The 15,318-nt window shown below is 38.9% G+C and overlaps 1 protein-coding gene across 4 annotated transcripts in view; it reads right to left on the bottom strand.

Moving 5' to 3' along the window:
• Positions 1-15,318, bottom strand: part of LOC126194876 (probable E3 ubiquitin-protein ligase MGRN1) — a 175,199-nt gene that overhangs the window by 48,900 nt on the left and 110,981 nt on the right. Inside the window, exon 13 of one of the 4 annotated variants that reach the window (XR_007538523.1) lies at positions 3,132-3,265. The exons of 1 other annotated variant lie outside the window; for it this stretch is intronic. Coding sequence is in view for 2 of the 3 variants with exons in the window: in XM_049933234.1 (XP_049789191.1) it covers positions 10,941-11,009 (69 nt within the window). In the remaining variant the exon portion in view is untranslated. Of the gene's footprint in view, positions 1-3,131; positions 3,266-10,929; positions 11,010-15,318 lie in introns of all 4 variants that reach the window. 2 more of the 4 variants (XM_049933234.1, XM_049933242.1) reach the window with 2 other exon arrangements.

Below are 15,318 nucleotides of genomic sequence, written 5' to 3'. Positions count from 1 at the left end.
GAATTAGATGTTGCCTGGTCATTCTCACACAGTGTGAACACAGAAAAATGTTGATGGAGTAAGAACATCTGTTCTTCAAAGTCCTCACCACTCCACTATGTGGTGTACCCCAACTCTGGGCTTGTCTTGTCATTCATTCATTACAGTGGAACCCGAAGGATGAGTTACATTTTCATCCTTACAAAATTACAATCATACAGATGATTCACGGCCATGATTATGATGAACAGAGGTAATTTTGTGGGAGAATGCTTGATGTTCTTGCTGCTGATGACATGTTGATGATGAGCAATGAAGGGCACTTTCATTTAGACAGTTACGTAAACAAACAAAACTGTCACTGTTGGGCTGCAGACAGTCCACAAGAAGTGCATCAAAAACTACTGCACAGTGCAAAAGTGACAAGTGTGGTGGGGAGTGTCCAAAATGGGAATCAGTGGGCTTACTTTTTTTGAAGAAGGTGATGTTCATGTAACAGTGAATGCTGCATGTTATGTTGCAATGCTACGCAATTTCGAATTTCGTGTGACCAAACTTGACGCTTTGGAGATGAACATGGTAGAAGGAGCCACAGTCCACACAGCTAATGATTCCATCGCAATTGTTTGAGAAATGTTTCCCCAATATGACGTCTACTGGCCAGCACAATTGTTGATTTGTGTCATCTTCTTATAGGATTACCTAAAAAGTAAAGTCTATTGTAACAAAACTCGTACACTCAATGACCTGAAAGTTGCAATATGTTACGAAATTGCTGATGTTTACATGACATGTTGACGAAAGTGATGGCGAACTTGGATAGAAGAGTTATAATGTGTACTTACGAAGAAGGCTGCTATGTGCTTGACATCTTTAAGACTTCAAGAAACATGATAATTCATAAATTGTATACATTACTAGTTGTAGTGATGTGAGTAAATTTTGTATGTGATCAAAATAGAGCCAATTACACAAGTTTGAAATCCACACATTCTTTCTGCACCACCCTGTATAAAGCAACCTTGGTGGATTCTTTTTTGAAAATGACATTCTTACGTCAAATAAATGTTTTCCCTTTGCATGTTTCTTTTGATTTAGGTGTTCCTGGTGAGTAGGGGCACTTGGGGTCTTATGTTACACTGTCCTCTAGACAGTTTATGAGTTTGGGTTTAGGTATCTTTGACATACCTTAGTTTTCAAAGTAATTTTAAATATAATTGCTAGACTTGAACAGATCAAAGTTCTGTGTTTTGTGATCACAGCTCAGTATCTAGCATATAGGTAGATGATACCTCCAACCTACCACTGGTACCCTCCCATCCTACAGAACCACTACCCCTTTCTGGAAGAGCTAAAATTTATTTGCACCCTTCACAAACTACGCACACCTGCCTCCTTTGTTCTCAAACACAATTTTTCTCAATGTCTAATTGAAAGTTGTCAAAATCCTGTACATTGTTACATAAGGCAACTTAGTCCTTGATCATAACTTCTTCAAATTTGAAAACCAGACCTACAAACAAGTAAGTTGGACAGCTATGGAAACCACTACAGGCCCTGTGCTGTGCCATTCTTTGTGGATTAAGTGGAAAAACATTCTTTATCGGCAGTTCTGATTGCCGCATGTGGGCTCACATTGTCGTGGAGGATGATCATGCTGTCCACATCAAGAATCCCTCAGCACTTCTTCCTGATGGCAGTCCACAGATGTGACAGTGTGGAACGATAACTGTCTGCATTGATGGTTGCACCTAGTGGCATGAAGTCCACCACAAGAAGTACATGCAATCCCACAGGACCATTAGCATCATTTTCCCAACAGAGGGTACTGAACAGAATTTTCTTGTCACAGGTGAACCCAGATGTTTCCACAGGATGCTCTCTGCTTTGATTTTGGAGCCAAATGCAGTATTCACGTCTCATCACCTGTAACAATACAGTCCAGAGAACTGTCACCTCCCTCGTCATACTGCAGCAGTTGGTTCAATGAAGCACTCTTTTGCTTGCCTTTCATCACATAATCCAAATTCTTTAACACCCACTGACTGAAAGCTCCTGGTACCCTAAGGACCCATGAACGATGTCATAAACACTCCCAGATGAAATATCGAGTGCCCGGGAAGTGCCCCTGAGGTACATACACCAATTTGCTCCCACCATTGCATCTACGTGGGAAATGTTTTCATCTGTCAGTGACATACAAGACTTCTCAAAATGCTCATTATCATGCAAGTCTTCACAGCCTTTTATGAAATCACAACACCACCGCCTCACATTTCTCAAAGCGCGACATTTTCCCCCATATGTGTGCTACATTTGCCTGTGGATTTCTATGGGTGCTTGCCCCTTGATCCTGGGAAAGCTAATCAAACTTCATTGCTCATATGTCATGGATGAGTGAAGTAAAACTGTTATCTTCAACATCTGACAGCAGCACGGTGCCATGGAGCTACCAGCCAATAAGGCTCGTTGGTCCAAGAATGGTCCACCATTGGAAACAGATATGTTGACTTTGCATTTACAACCATAATACGGCTAAAAAATAATGGGCAATGACTTCCTGATTCGCCCACATATCTTTTTGGTCTGGACTCACAATGTAGACTAACAGCTTCACTTCCTGCAAGAGTTAGGCTCTCTCTCTCAGTTGAAATGTACTGGGTCATTTTCCAGATACCAAACTACCTCCCTGACATTTGCCTCAAACTCAGTACAGCTCATATTCATACTTCTGCCTAATTAAAATCAAGCAAGAAGCACCAATATCACAAACTATTCTTGGTGCACTTCTAGTGTCAATTCTCTACCAAAATTCAAGATTTTCATGATGTCTTACATTGTCTTCATCATGAAAGCAGTTGACAATCAAAGAAGAAAAATGTTTCTTTACTTGGATTTTCATAGAGAATTAATCTGACACGTGCACCGAGAACAGTTTACACAACACATCTGTAGTGAAAAGGATCCATGGCTGTATAAGCAACAATTTTCCACTCTGAAAACTGCCACACCCACAGCAAATGTTTCTTTTCCTTTCGGTTAAGTATCTATGGAAAATGAATTCGCTCCACACAGATTGATAACCTCCCCAAACTTACAACTAACTATAATATCGACCATCCAAAATGAAATCATATTAATAATCTCCTTACCTTACACATCCTGGCAGTGGGGTTTCTATTTTCAAAAACAACTTGAAACCAACTCCTTCACTATCCATTACCATCCAGGCCTTGTGACTTTAACAGATCACTGAGCAAGAGCTACAGCATTCTCAAGGCAAGTCCTGAAACGAGATTGTCCGTCCTAAATTTTCTCCTGATACCACCCAGCATTAGATCCCATAATCTAGCTAACATTCCCTACATGTTTGCTGAATTATATGAGATTTTCAGACCACTTCCCTGAAGTTTCTACACTCTCAAATATTCATGTTGTAAAATCTGCCTCATGCCTTCATCCACTACTACCTAATCCAGCCACACATCTGCCAAGATATACAACATTAGAGGGAGAGTTCCATTTGTATCAACTCTTGGCTTTTACCAACTGAAATATTTATTGCAAAGCTTTCTATGTATGAATGAGCACCACTAAATAACAGAAAGTGTGAACAGAAATGTATAAACTGTTTTTATTTTTTTATTTATTTTATTTTTAAGGAATATCCACCACCTATCTGCTGATTATGTTCTGCAGCACAGCTCACAAGACTTTAGTGCCTGCCACACCACAAGGTCTACTTGGATCTTTCTACATGGCACCAGCTTTTCTTAATTCCAGTGAAGCGAAGCCCTCCACACTCATCTTATGTCAGCCTATCCTCTTTCGTTTTCTATCTCCACTGGTGTTACTTTTTATTTTTTGTTTTCCACTTTATGATATTATTCCACTTTTTAAAAAATGTTTAGGTACTACCATCCATCTCCCCCTTCTTCAATCTATTACACCTTACTTGTTAAATTTCTCCACTTTTCATCTTTACTCCCCATACTATCTCTTCCTTCTATCACATTTAAACTGAATATGACACACTTCTTACTGAAGTACTATTTTTTGACTTCTACTTCCCGCCACCTTTCGCATTCCCAGTTCAGACAGGATGTGTTCCTCTTAACATGGCTTGAGTGACTTGCCATCCTTCGCTACCACTCCCAAAAATCTCAGTCACTCCAAACTATTTGCACTCTCCTACTCTGAAGAACCCATATTTCCAAACATAGGAGTACTGCATATTTTTGAGTCACTGTACTAGAAACAGTACTTCCTAAATGTGACACTTTATTCATTGAAACAGACTTGCCTACAAACTTATAACATATAGAATCTACAAGTTGTTGCTATTAATAATAGAATCTAAGCATATATCAGGTCTGGATAAAAACATTATGGCTTTCTCCTGCTTCTCTGTTGATTGATAGGCTGCAAAAGATGTTTCCACATGATTAACCACTATCTGACTGCGTTCATCAGTAAGGATTGGATTAAAAAATAAATAAATAAATGCACAGATGAAGAAACCTTAAGTGGGAAACAGATTGTTTCATTACAAGTCCATTTTAATTCTCTTATGTTGCATGCAGAAGCCATAGAAACTGAAAAACCAAACACTAATGGCAATGGAGGATACTACAGTTGCTCACTGTAAAAACAAGCACTCTTCTACCATTTCTTAATACTCCTCTTTAGCACTGAATTCTTTTGTGATGGTTGTGATGGTGGTGGTGACCCATGATATGCAGACAGAGTTCAATGTGTGTATTATTTCCATAACAGGCTGTCCCAGAGATCTGTATAGAACAGAAAAATTTGAAGAGTTCATGGAGCATTTAAACTCTATCCATCCAAACACAAAATTCATAATGGAACTGGAAAAAGAGAGCCAGCTACCTTTCCTCAATGTGTTAGTTATGAAATCACCAGATGGATCTCAGAAACACAGAGTATATTGGAATCCCACACACACTGATCTCTCTCTGTATGCTTTGGGCCATCATCATCCATCATAAAGGAATCTGATGTTAAAGAGTTTGATCTGCAGACTTACAGACAGGGAGAGATCCACAAAGAATTACAACACCTGCGAATAGTGTTTCAACGGAATTGGTATCCACGTCATCAAATTGGGCTGATTTTGCAGTCAAAATTAAGAACACCTAGAAAAGTGGCTGAGACTAAGATGCAGGAAAAGAAGACAATAATCAGTTATCTACCTTAAACTGGTCCACTACCCAGGAAGATTGGTTGACTCATATGGAAACATGGTATCCATTGTATTTTATTCCTGTGTACATAAATAAAAGCTGTCTTTGTAATTTTAAAGATAATGTAGGCCTCTGAAAGCCAGTTGTGTACCGCATTCCATGCAAATTTGGGAGTCTCACATGGGCAGACCATTAGAACAGTCGAAGACAGGTGCAAGGAACATCAGCGACAAACCCGACTAAAAGAACGAAGTAATCAGTTGTCGCAAAGCACTGCCTCAAATATAATCATGAAATGAAATACGACATCAGTATCATGGTGAAAATGTCAGGTTTCTGGACAGCATAATTAAGGAGTCTATTGAAATAAATATGTTGGAAAACCTAACGACTAGGGGTACAGGTGTCTATTTAAATACGGCTTGTGGTCCAGCAATTATTTCAGTAAGATCTCACTGGCCATCACACACCTGAGTTGGGAAGTGGCAAAGAGTGTGTGCTTCACAGAATATCAGTGCCGGTTTTGAAAAACAAGAGAGCTAAATGGCTGTAATGGGAGTTGAGGGTAAAACTCATCTATCAATAGTAGTGCAAGACCAACAGTAGTTCAGTATGGTTAAGAGTCCAGGCAACAGGTGCAAATAACAACATAACTCATAGCACCTTAGTAAGACGAAGGGATCAGTTGTTCTAATATTGGGCATAAAATAGAAGCAATAATGCCAGTTTGGTGGCAGCTAATATTTATAAAGCACCAGTTAAATAGATAATTTATTTGGGTATTATATTATGAGCTTCCAAGTAGAAGTTAGTTAATTATTTAGTGATTTCGATATGTTTTCGTGGTTTAGGCCTAAATTTATCGTGTGTGTGTGTGTGTGTGTGTGTGTGTGTGTGTGTTTACTGTACAGTTCACTGTCTTCAGTATGGATAGGGAATGTGAATGCTGCATTTGGATGCAAGCTAGGTTGGAGACTCTTGGTTTACAGCTTTAGACGATGCTGGCTTCAGTCAAGCAGTTTTGAGGCTGCTGCCAATGGGCACCACTGAGGGGAGCCAGACATGAGTATCCAAGGGACGTCCAATAGGTCCCACACATTTTCCAAATAGTCAACTATTGTCATCAGCCTGGTTACAGTCCACATTGAGGTTAATGGGTCACCTGTGGTCAAATGCAGGGTCATTTCATGGTACGACAGGTAACAAAAGACTTTATGGGGTCCAATCAAAAAGCCCTCCTGGTTTGTTTGACAAACAAGTTTCAGGCAGTAACTGGCTGATAAATATCCTCAGCCAGTTGCAGTTGCTTCTCCTGCTTCCGAGGAAGTCTCTTCACCTGCAAAGTCTGGGCATTCACAGAGTGTGGGATTATTGGTAGTTGGGGCTTCAATGTTATGCACATGCTGTAGTTCCGAAGGTGTATGGCTACCAATGAGGAAAGAAATTCAGTGGGAACTCAGTACACACACCAGGAGAAGAGGAGTGTTTTGTGCTAGATGTGTAATTGGTCTCTCCTGAGACTATAAAGAGCACGGGGTGCAGCCAGCTGAAGGTGGTGGCTTATGTCAGTATTCCTGATGTGTGTTGCTTCTGGATCACTTTACACAGCCAGTGTTGCTTGCAAGATGAAGGTGAAGCTCACCATCTGTAGCATCATTGAGAGGACCAAATGTGGATCACTGGTATAGAGCTAAGTGGAGGGTCTGAATCTGTAGCTCAGACAGTTCTGTGACCATGTAGGCTGTAGATTTCTTAACTTTTGCCATAGGGTGCAGAAGAGTAGGGATCTGCTTAATAGGTTTGGTGTCCATTACACAAAAAAAGTGGTTACACAGGTAATGGGACCTGAGTGGAGTGGAGTGGACAGCTTTTTTAGGTTAGAGAGAATCAGAAAAGTACAAACAGGGGTTCGAAGGGAGCAGGTAACACACAGGACAAGGGCAGATCTAGGAAACACATGGCGATAAATTAAGCTGAAGTTTTTACATAGAACCTGATGGTGTCAGAAAGGACAGAATAAATTCAGTTGGTGGTGGTGAGTTTTTTTGCTATGAGAAGCAGTTTATTTTGTAGTTTGATTGAAGTAGATAGCTGCTATGATTTAGTAAGGGTGGAGGTTACACTTGACAATTAATTCCATTTAACGTTCCCTGGACTCAATGATATGGTTGCTGAAGGGTTCAAGCGAAACTGCGGGTCCCCCCCCCCCCCTGCCGCCCCACAAATAGGTACCCAACTCATAAAATTATAGTTGGTGTGGATTCAATCTACCCTTGATATGTTTGCAAAAATACATGTTTAAAGCAGGTGGTGGGCACAAAACATCATCTGAACTTGTACTAAATGCTTTCTCTGAAAACTATTTTGAGCAATTAGCTAAGGAGCCCACACAAAGTGTAAACGGTTGTGCTAAACTAGAATGCTTAGCCTAAAACGGTCCTGAGTGCTGTGATGGATATAAGGATTAGTGACCACAAGGTCGTTGCAGCATGACTGAATACCATAAAATCCAAATATATCAAAAACAATAGGTTTCTTTTGGGTGTTCAGTCTAGCTGGTTCCATTTTTCAAAACTCAGCTGAATACCTGAAAGCACAATATTAATCAATCATGCAGAGAAAAACTGATGGATCACATCAAAAATAAATGTAAAATATATCCATTTAAGAAAGCCCATAAAAATTTTCTTGTTGTCTTTCTAAGGGACAGACTCCACTCCTACCAAATTAATTATGTGAGCTCTGGCCAAATGTGGCTCAAATTCAACGAGAAAGTATCGATGGTGATTGAAAGAGTTATACCAAGTAAATTAATATGAGATGGAACAGATCCCCCACAGTACACAAAACAGGTCAGGACACTGTTGAAGAGAGAGCAAATAAAGCAGGCCAGATTTAAGGGAAAGAGAAATCTCCAAAAGTAGAAATGTTTTAAGCTAAAAATAAAGGATCGACTTGAATGTGAGATGCTTTTAATGGTTTCCACAATGAAACTCAGTCTCAAAATCTGATGGAAAATCCAAAGAGATTCTAATCGTATGTGAAATATACCAGTGACAAGACACAATCAATACCTTCTCTGAACATAGCAGTCATAATGTTATTAGCAAAAATGCAACTAAAAGGAAGTTACTGAACACGACTTACTGAAATTTCTTCATCAAAGAAGATGCAGTAAATATTCCAGAATTTGAACCAAGACAGCTGTCAACACGAGTAATTGATTTAGCAAAGCAGCATAAATCCCTTAATAAAGGCCTTTAGTATAGTTTGTAAATCAGTCAGGTTCCTTTCAGAGGATGCTGTTACAATAACTCCATACTTAGCAATCATATTAACCAATCACTTGAGGGCAGATTTGTATCTAAAGACTGGGAGATTGCAGAGGTCACACCAATAGACAAGAAAGAAAGCAGAATTAGTCCATTGAATTATAGACCCATATTACTGACATCAGTTTGCAGTAGAGTTTTGGAATACATACTGTGTTTAAACATTATGAAATACCCACACAAAGTAATGAGTATGTGATCTGAGGCTTTCCAGGTGTATGCTCTGCTTCTACAGCAGAAAAGTTATTTGCTGAAATATTGTGGACATTCAACAATTTGATCCAGCAGTACACTTGAGAACCTTGGAAGAAGTAATGAGTGCAATCAACAGGAAATCTCAAGTAGATTCCATACTTATAGATTTCCAGAAGTATTTTGATACCATTCTTCACATGCGTATTCTGATCAAATTGTGTTCCTATGGAGTATTTCCTCAGTTGTACGACTGTATTCATGATTTCCTTTCAGAAAGGTCCCAATTCACAGTAAGAGTGAAACAGAAGTGATGGCTGAGGTCCCCCAAGGAAGTCTTATAGTCCCACTGCTGTTCTTAATCTATTCAAACAATTTAGGAGATGATCGAGAAGCCCTCTTAGATTGTCTGCAGATGATGCTGTCATTTACTACCTAGTAAACTCATCAGAATATCAATATGATAACAAACTGATATCTAAATGGTGCAAGAAGTGGCAATTGGCCTAGAACAATAAAATGTGTGAGGTCCTCCACATGCTTACTAAAAATAATTCTTTTAAATTTTGGTTATCCTGTAAATCACACAAATTTAAAGGTATTCAATGCACCTAAATAACTGTGGATTACACTTACAAACAACTTTTATTGGAACCATCACACAGAAAATGTTAAGGGGAAGAGGAATCAACAACTGCCTTTTATTGGCAGAACAGTTAGAAGATGCAACAAATCTATATTTGTCCATCCTCTTCTGGAATATAGCTGTGCAGTATGTGGTTCTTGCCAGACAGAATTGATGAAAGACACTGAAAAAGCTCAAAGAAGGGCAGCTTGTTTTGCGTTATTATGAAATAGGGGACAGAGCATCACGGACATGACAAGAGAGTTTCACTGCGGCGAGATCTCTGCACAAAATTTTGTTCACCAACTTCATCCTAAAAATGCCAAAATATTTTGCTGACTCATATTACACAGGAAGAAATGACCATAGTGATAAAATAAGAGAAAGCAGAGCTTGCATGGAAAGATTTAGACATTCATTTTCCCCATGTGGGGTTTGAGAGTGATAAGGTCAAGAAATGGTCTGAAAGTGATTCTAAGAACCCTCTGCCAAGCACTTAAATGTGAACTGCAGAGTAGTCATGCAGATGTAAATGTAGAATACCTGGAAGTGCACCTTTAATTACGTGTGCCAAAAAAATTGAGAGATCACAAAATTATTTCATTTTTGTCTACTCTTGGTTTTTGAAACTGATAACAAAGAAAATTTATAACACAATGGTTCCAAAGAGTATTATTATACATGATATTTAATCCTAATATGAAAGCAATGTATTTTACAATACACTGAATTATGTTGAGACACATGAGTATTTGAATTGCTCTCCAGCATTAATAAGATTAGCCCACCAACAAGACAGTGAGAACAACATATACTTTTTCATTTTTATTTGTTCTCCTTCTGTCTGCACCCTTCTGTCCCCTTCTCACACCTTACTGTTTTCTTCACTTTCATAATGTTTCTCATTTGCGCCACAGCATGAAATCATGCATATGCAAACAAGTGACAAACTAGCCAAAAACAACTCAAACATTTCAAATAGCATATTACACACACCCAGATATATGTAGCTCATGCTTGTACATGTCAGCCAGGATGAAGTCCGAGGGAATGGATATGATGCAACAGTGCAAGATATTGTAGTGGATCCAGTGTCTACATTTCATGACCTTTAAGAAGTAACATAGAAACAAGTTTATGCTGTTGATAGTTCGAAATGCAAAAATTGATCCAAAGAAACAACATCTTGAACTACACAATAACATATTTCAGCTGAATATCAGTCATTAAATTTAAAAAAATCATCTGGTAATAAAAGAGTAGTGTGGATCCACTACATTTTTAGGAAAAATAAGGAACTGTAATTCATTACTATGTATTTGTGTTAGCTTTCCAGAATGACATGATTGGGAATGGATTGCATCAGTCTGTGACAGAAAAGGAAACAAAAACACAGTTGTGAAAAAAAGATACACACACACACACCATGCTGTAAGCAACATATCAGTTTACATTCAGGACATATTTTGAGGTTCAGCATTAAAATGAGGAGCACACAGAAATATTTCACTGGGAAAGCATGTGTGCATCAACATACAGGAAAACAAACATTAGGAGGAATAAAATAATCATTAATCAAGCAGAAATCTGCACATACTTCTCACCCTGTTAACAACTGACATTTGGCAGGTTCGTCTCAGGCCAGTAGTCTGATGACCCTGCATTGAGTAAGTGTACCTAGAAGTTTTAATGATGGTTGTTAGGTGGTCCACAACAATACTAAATAATATGAGTAGAAGTGATAGGCTGTTTGTGTCTGAACATGGATGTATTTCACCAACTGTGAAAAACCAGCAGTGGACTGTACCAATATTTACAATTTTTATCATATAGTAAAAATAGGTATTTCACCAACTATGAAAAACCATAAGAGATCATCACCAATATTTATAAATCTTATCGTATGGTAAAAAAACTTATTTTTTTAATGTACAAAGATAAAGTTTTCTTCACATGCACATGTCTTCTTAATCGTACATTAAAAAGGGTTAGTAACAATAGCTTTCCCTCTACAGTTTGCCACTGTAAAACCTTCTCACAAGAAGCATTAACAATATACATGCAATAACTGAAAATCCTAAGAAGAATACAGATACTGGTTTGAACAAAGACTAACCCTCATCATATGGAGAAAATGTTGAGAAATAGATATCAACATAAACACGAATCCAAACAGTGTAGCTAAACTTTTAAACAGCTGCAACTACCCACACCTGCACCACTGGCAAGACGTCTATGTTCTCTTTGCTATCCCTCACTCCCCTCCTTTTTGCTGTTCTTGTCCTTCATTTTTTCCATGTTTATCAAGGCAGTACAAGACAACAGCTCATACCAATTAATACAAGTCTTTTCACAGTGTTGAATGAAAATAGGTCTCCCACCTCCCCCCCCCCCCCCCCCGCGCATCTCTCTCACTCTGTGTGTGTGTGTGTGTGTGTGTGTGTGTGTGTGTGTGTGTGTGCGTGTGCGTGTGCGTGTGCGCGCGCGCGCGCGTGTGTGCGCGCGCGCGCGCGCGCGTGTGTGCGCGCGCGCGCGCGCGCGCTCGTGCACGCACGCATGTTCGTTCGCCTATGTGTGTGTTGCGGGGGCGGGGGGTGGTAGAGATGGAGGAAAGATGGGGAAGGGGGAACAGCAATAGGGAGAGAGTATGGGGGGAAGAGAGGAGGAGGAGAAGGAACAGAGTGGAGGGAGGAGAGAATGGGAACGTAGAGGGTATTGATGTGCACAGTGTGGATGTGCTATATTTGTGCACTGCACATGTTCAAAAGTCAAGCCACAGTGTTCAACTTTGTTTTTATGTTGCTACTCACTGCACATACTTTGTTGTTGTTGCTTATTGGCTTTACTCATATCATTAACAATAAAAAGAATACAGATTTTGTGTAATAAAAGAAAAAAATGCCTTTTCATGGATTATTTACACAGTTTAATTAATATTAACTGGATCTGTGGAATCAAACAATGGAAAATCCAGAATGGAATAATGACAATTTTTTGAAAAGGATACTCACCATACAGAGGAGATATTGAGTCACGGCACAACAAAAAGACTCCTAAATATGTGAGCTTCCAGCCAAAAGGCTTTCTTCTAAAGCAGATAACACATACACAGACACACAAGCACAACTCATACACAGATGACCACTGTCTCTGGCCACTGAGGCCGGACCGAGGACCAGATGTCTGGTCTCTGTGGTCAGAGACAGTGATCATGTGTAGGTGAGTTGTGCTTTTGTGTGTGAGTGTGTGTGTGTGTGTGTGTGTGTGTGTGTGTGTGTGTTGCAGGTATGCAGTTATAACCCAATAGAAATAAGGACACAATTATTAGACACACAGAGACAATCCTACTCTGTTTAGACTGGTAAAATACATAGCAGACTGTTGAAGCATAAAAAAAAATCTTGGACACTCAGCAGCATGCCATTAATAAAATAATTCAACAACAGGACTACCACAGCAGAAGACATCAAATTATGATGAATACATTGCACCTCCTCTCACATAAAAACAATCACAACTGGCATGTATATATGAATAGTTAAGTTGACTTTCTCTGTGGAAACAGGATTAGAACAGAAAGAGAGTAAAAATAGGAGCAGCAAAACTAAGTTTCCTGTATAAGTACTAAATTGATGATGGATATGCCCATTAACATTTAATTACAAAACTGATTACTTGCAAATTTTTCATTAAACCACTGATGATGCTTTTATGCAAAAAAGGGTGAATATAAAGGATCAATCAAGCAGTTACAAGGTGACAGTTTTCCCAACTGTATCGATTCAATAGGCACACAGTTTGCAAATTTCGAGATGGCAGAGCTAAAGGAGCAATACGTCTGCATTACGTTTTGCGTGAAACTGAAGAAAACATTTACAGAGACACTTTAAATGATGCAGGAAGCCTACAGTGATAAACGCTTAAGCTGTATTCAGTGTCATGAGTGGTTCACATAGTTTAAGAATGGCCAGACAGAAGTTAAAGATGATCATTGCTCAGGATGCCCTTCGACGTCTACTGATGAGGCTCATGTCAGCAATGTCAATGAAATTGTGCATGCCAAGTTTTTCCCATAACTCACGAGTCAAGACCAAAAAGACCTTTGCCTCACAATCTGTGAAGGGCTTTTGGATCATGCAAATGAGAGTGAGATGTTCCTTAAGAGAATCATAACTGGTGATGAGACATAAGCCTATGGTTATGATGTTGAGACCGAGGTTCAATCTTCACAATGGGTCAGGTAAGGCTCTCCAAGACCAAAAAAAGCTTGTCAGATGAGGTAAAATGTTAAAGCTGTGCTGATTGTTTTCTTTGACTTTGAAGGACTAGATTATCATGAATTGTGCCACAGGCACAAACTGTTAAGGAATGGTACTAATGCAAAGTGTTGTGACACCTGTGTGAAAACGCGAGAAGGAAACGGCCACAAACATTGCGAGACAATTCAGGACGCACCCATACATTCATCCCTGTTGGTGTGTGATGACTGCACAAAAAACAAAATCATTGTGCTACCTCACCCTTCATACTTTTTGAAAACTCTGTTGAAAGGAGAAAGATTTGCAACGATAGATCAGATAAAAGAAAATTCACAGACAGCATTTCACGCGATCCAGCAAGGGCCATACCAAGACTGCTTCTGGAAGTGAAAATGGCATTGGGAGTGATGTATCAATTGTGGATGGGTGTTTTTCAAAGGAGACCATGCACAATCAGTAAAAGGTACGTGCAGCAAAAATTTGTGGACAAAGTTCCAGAATTTTTTTAACAGGCCTGCAATCAAGAAAACATTTTTATGAGGATATGTAGTTGCCAATGGCAATTGATGTACAGCAATTGCCAATGACAACTACATATTCTCATAAAAATTCCTTGTACTGATTGCATGAATACGCTTACTTTAATCATATTATTATATGCTTACGGTGACACATCATATTTGGCATACACAAAATAGTAGTGTATACAAGATACTGCCAATGAAAAACTACCACCAAAAAGCAGTTTATGTCAACTATATAATTATTAATATGACATTTTTGTACTTTTTCTCCAAGCTGCAGAGCACCAACGACATTCTGGTAGGATCATGAGTTATACACAAAATGTGGGTCTATAGTTAGACTGTCATCCACTTAACAATGTACAATTGCATAACAGTGATCTGATACTTCTCTTGAAATAATTTAAAACATTCCAAATATACACTGTTAGAACACAGGGTTAGCCTTAACTATGTTGTGCCAGATATGAAATCTAACTTCAGTTTAATTAAACGATAATCAAATTTCGTGAATGGCATGTAAACACATCTATGAAGAAAAAATCCACTTGTGAAAGGTCTCTTTACAGTATAGCTAACTCATTTATTTTTAGTAAGTTGCAATTTACTTCAGATAGTAGTATTCTGCCCACAATCATTTAAACTAAACTTTGGAATCACAGTCAGCAAGGCTTCACATCCACGAGAAAAATATTTTCACTTGCTCTCAGAAACAATGAGCAACTGTCACTAGCAGTGTGGAGTGCCTTTACTGAAATAAGTTTCTCACATAATGATGAGGGGAGGCCTGACATAAACAGTTACAGCAAAGAAATGATAGTAACTGAAAGGTCCAAGTATAAACAAATGACAGTAATTGGAAAGGAGCACCTGTAAATAAATAAATCACTCACACTTTGATGTGAAGTTGGGTAATAGCATTTTAAAGATAAAATTTGTGAATGACTACAAGCTGGTGAAAGTGTGTGGAATTATTTGACATCAAAATTGTATTTCAGTTAATTGTTGGTAGTCAAAGTACTCAATTACTCTCTGTGTGTGTATGTTGTGTGTTTGTGTGCATGAACGCGCTCACACACGCACACACACACACACACACACACACACACACACACACACTTCCACAACATACACTCCTGGAAATTGAAATAAGAACACCGTGAATTCATTGTCCCAGGAAGGGGAAACTTTATTGACACATTC

Source organism: Schistocerca nitens, chromosome 1 (genome assembly GCF_023898315.1).
Source record: "Schistocerca nitens isolate TAMUIC-IGC-003100 chromosome 1, iqSchNite1.1, whole genome shotgun sequence".
NCBI lineage: Eukaryota > Metazoa > Arthropoda > Insecta > Orthoptera > Acrididae > Schistocerca > Schistocerca nitens.
The sequence above is the reverse complement of the archived record's forward strand: the minus strand, read 5'-3'. Positions and strand labels throughout refer to the sequence as shown.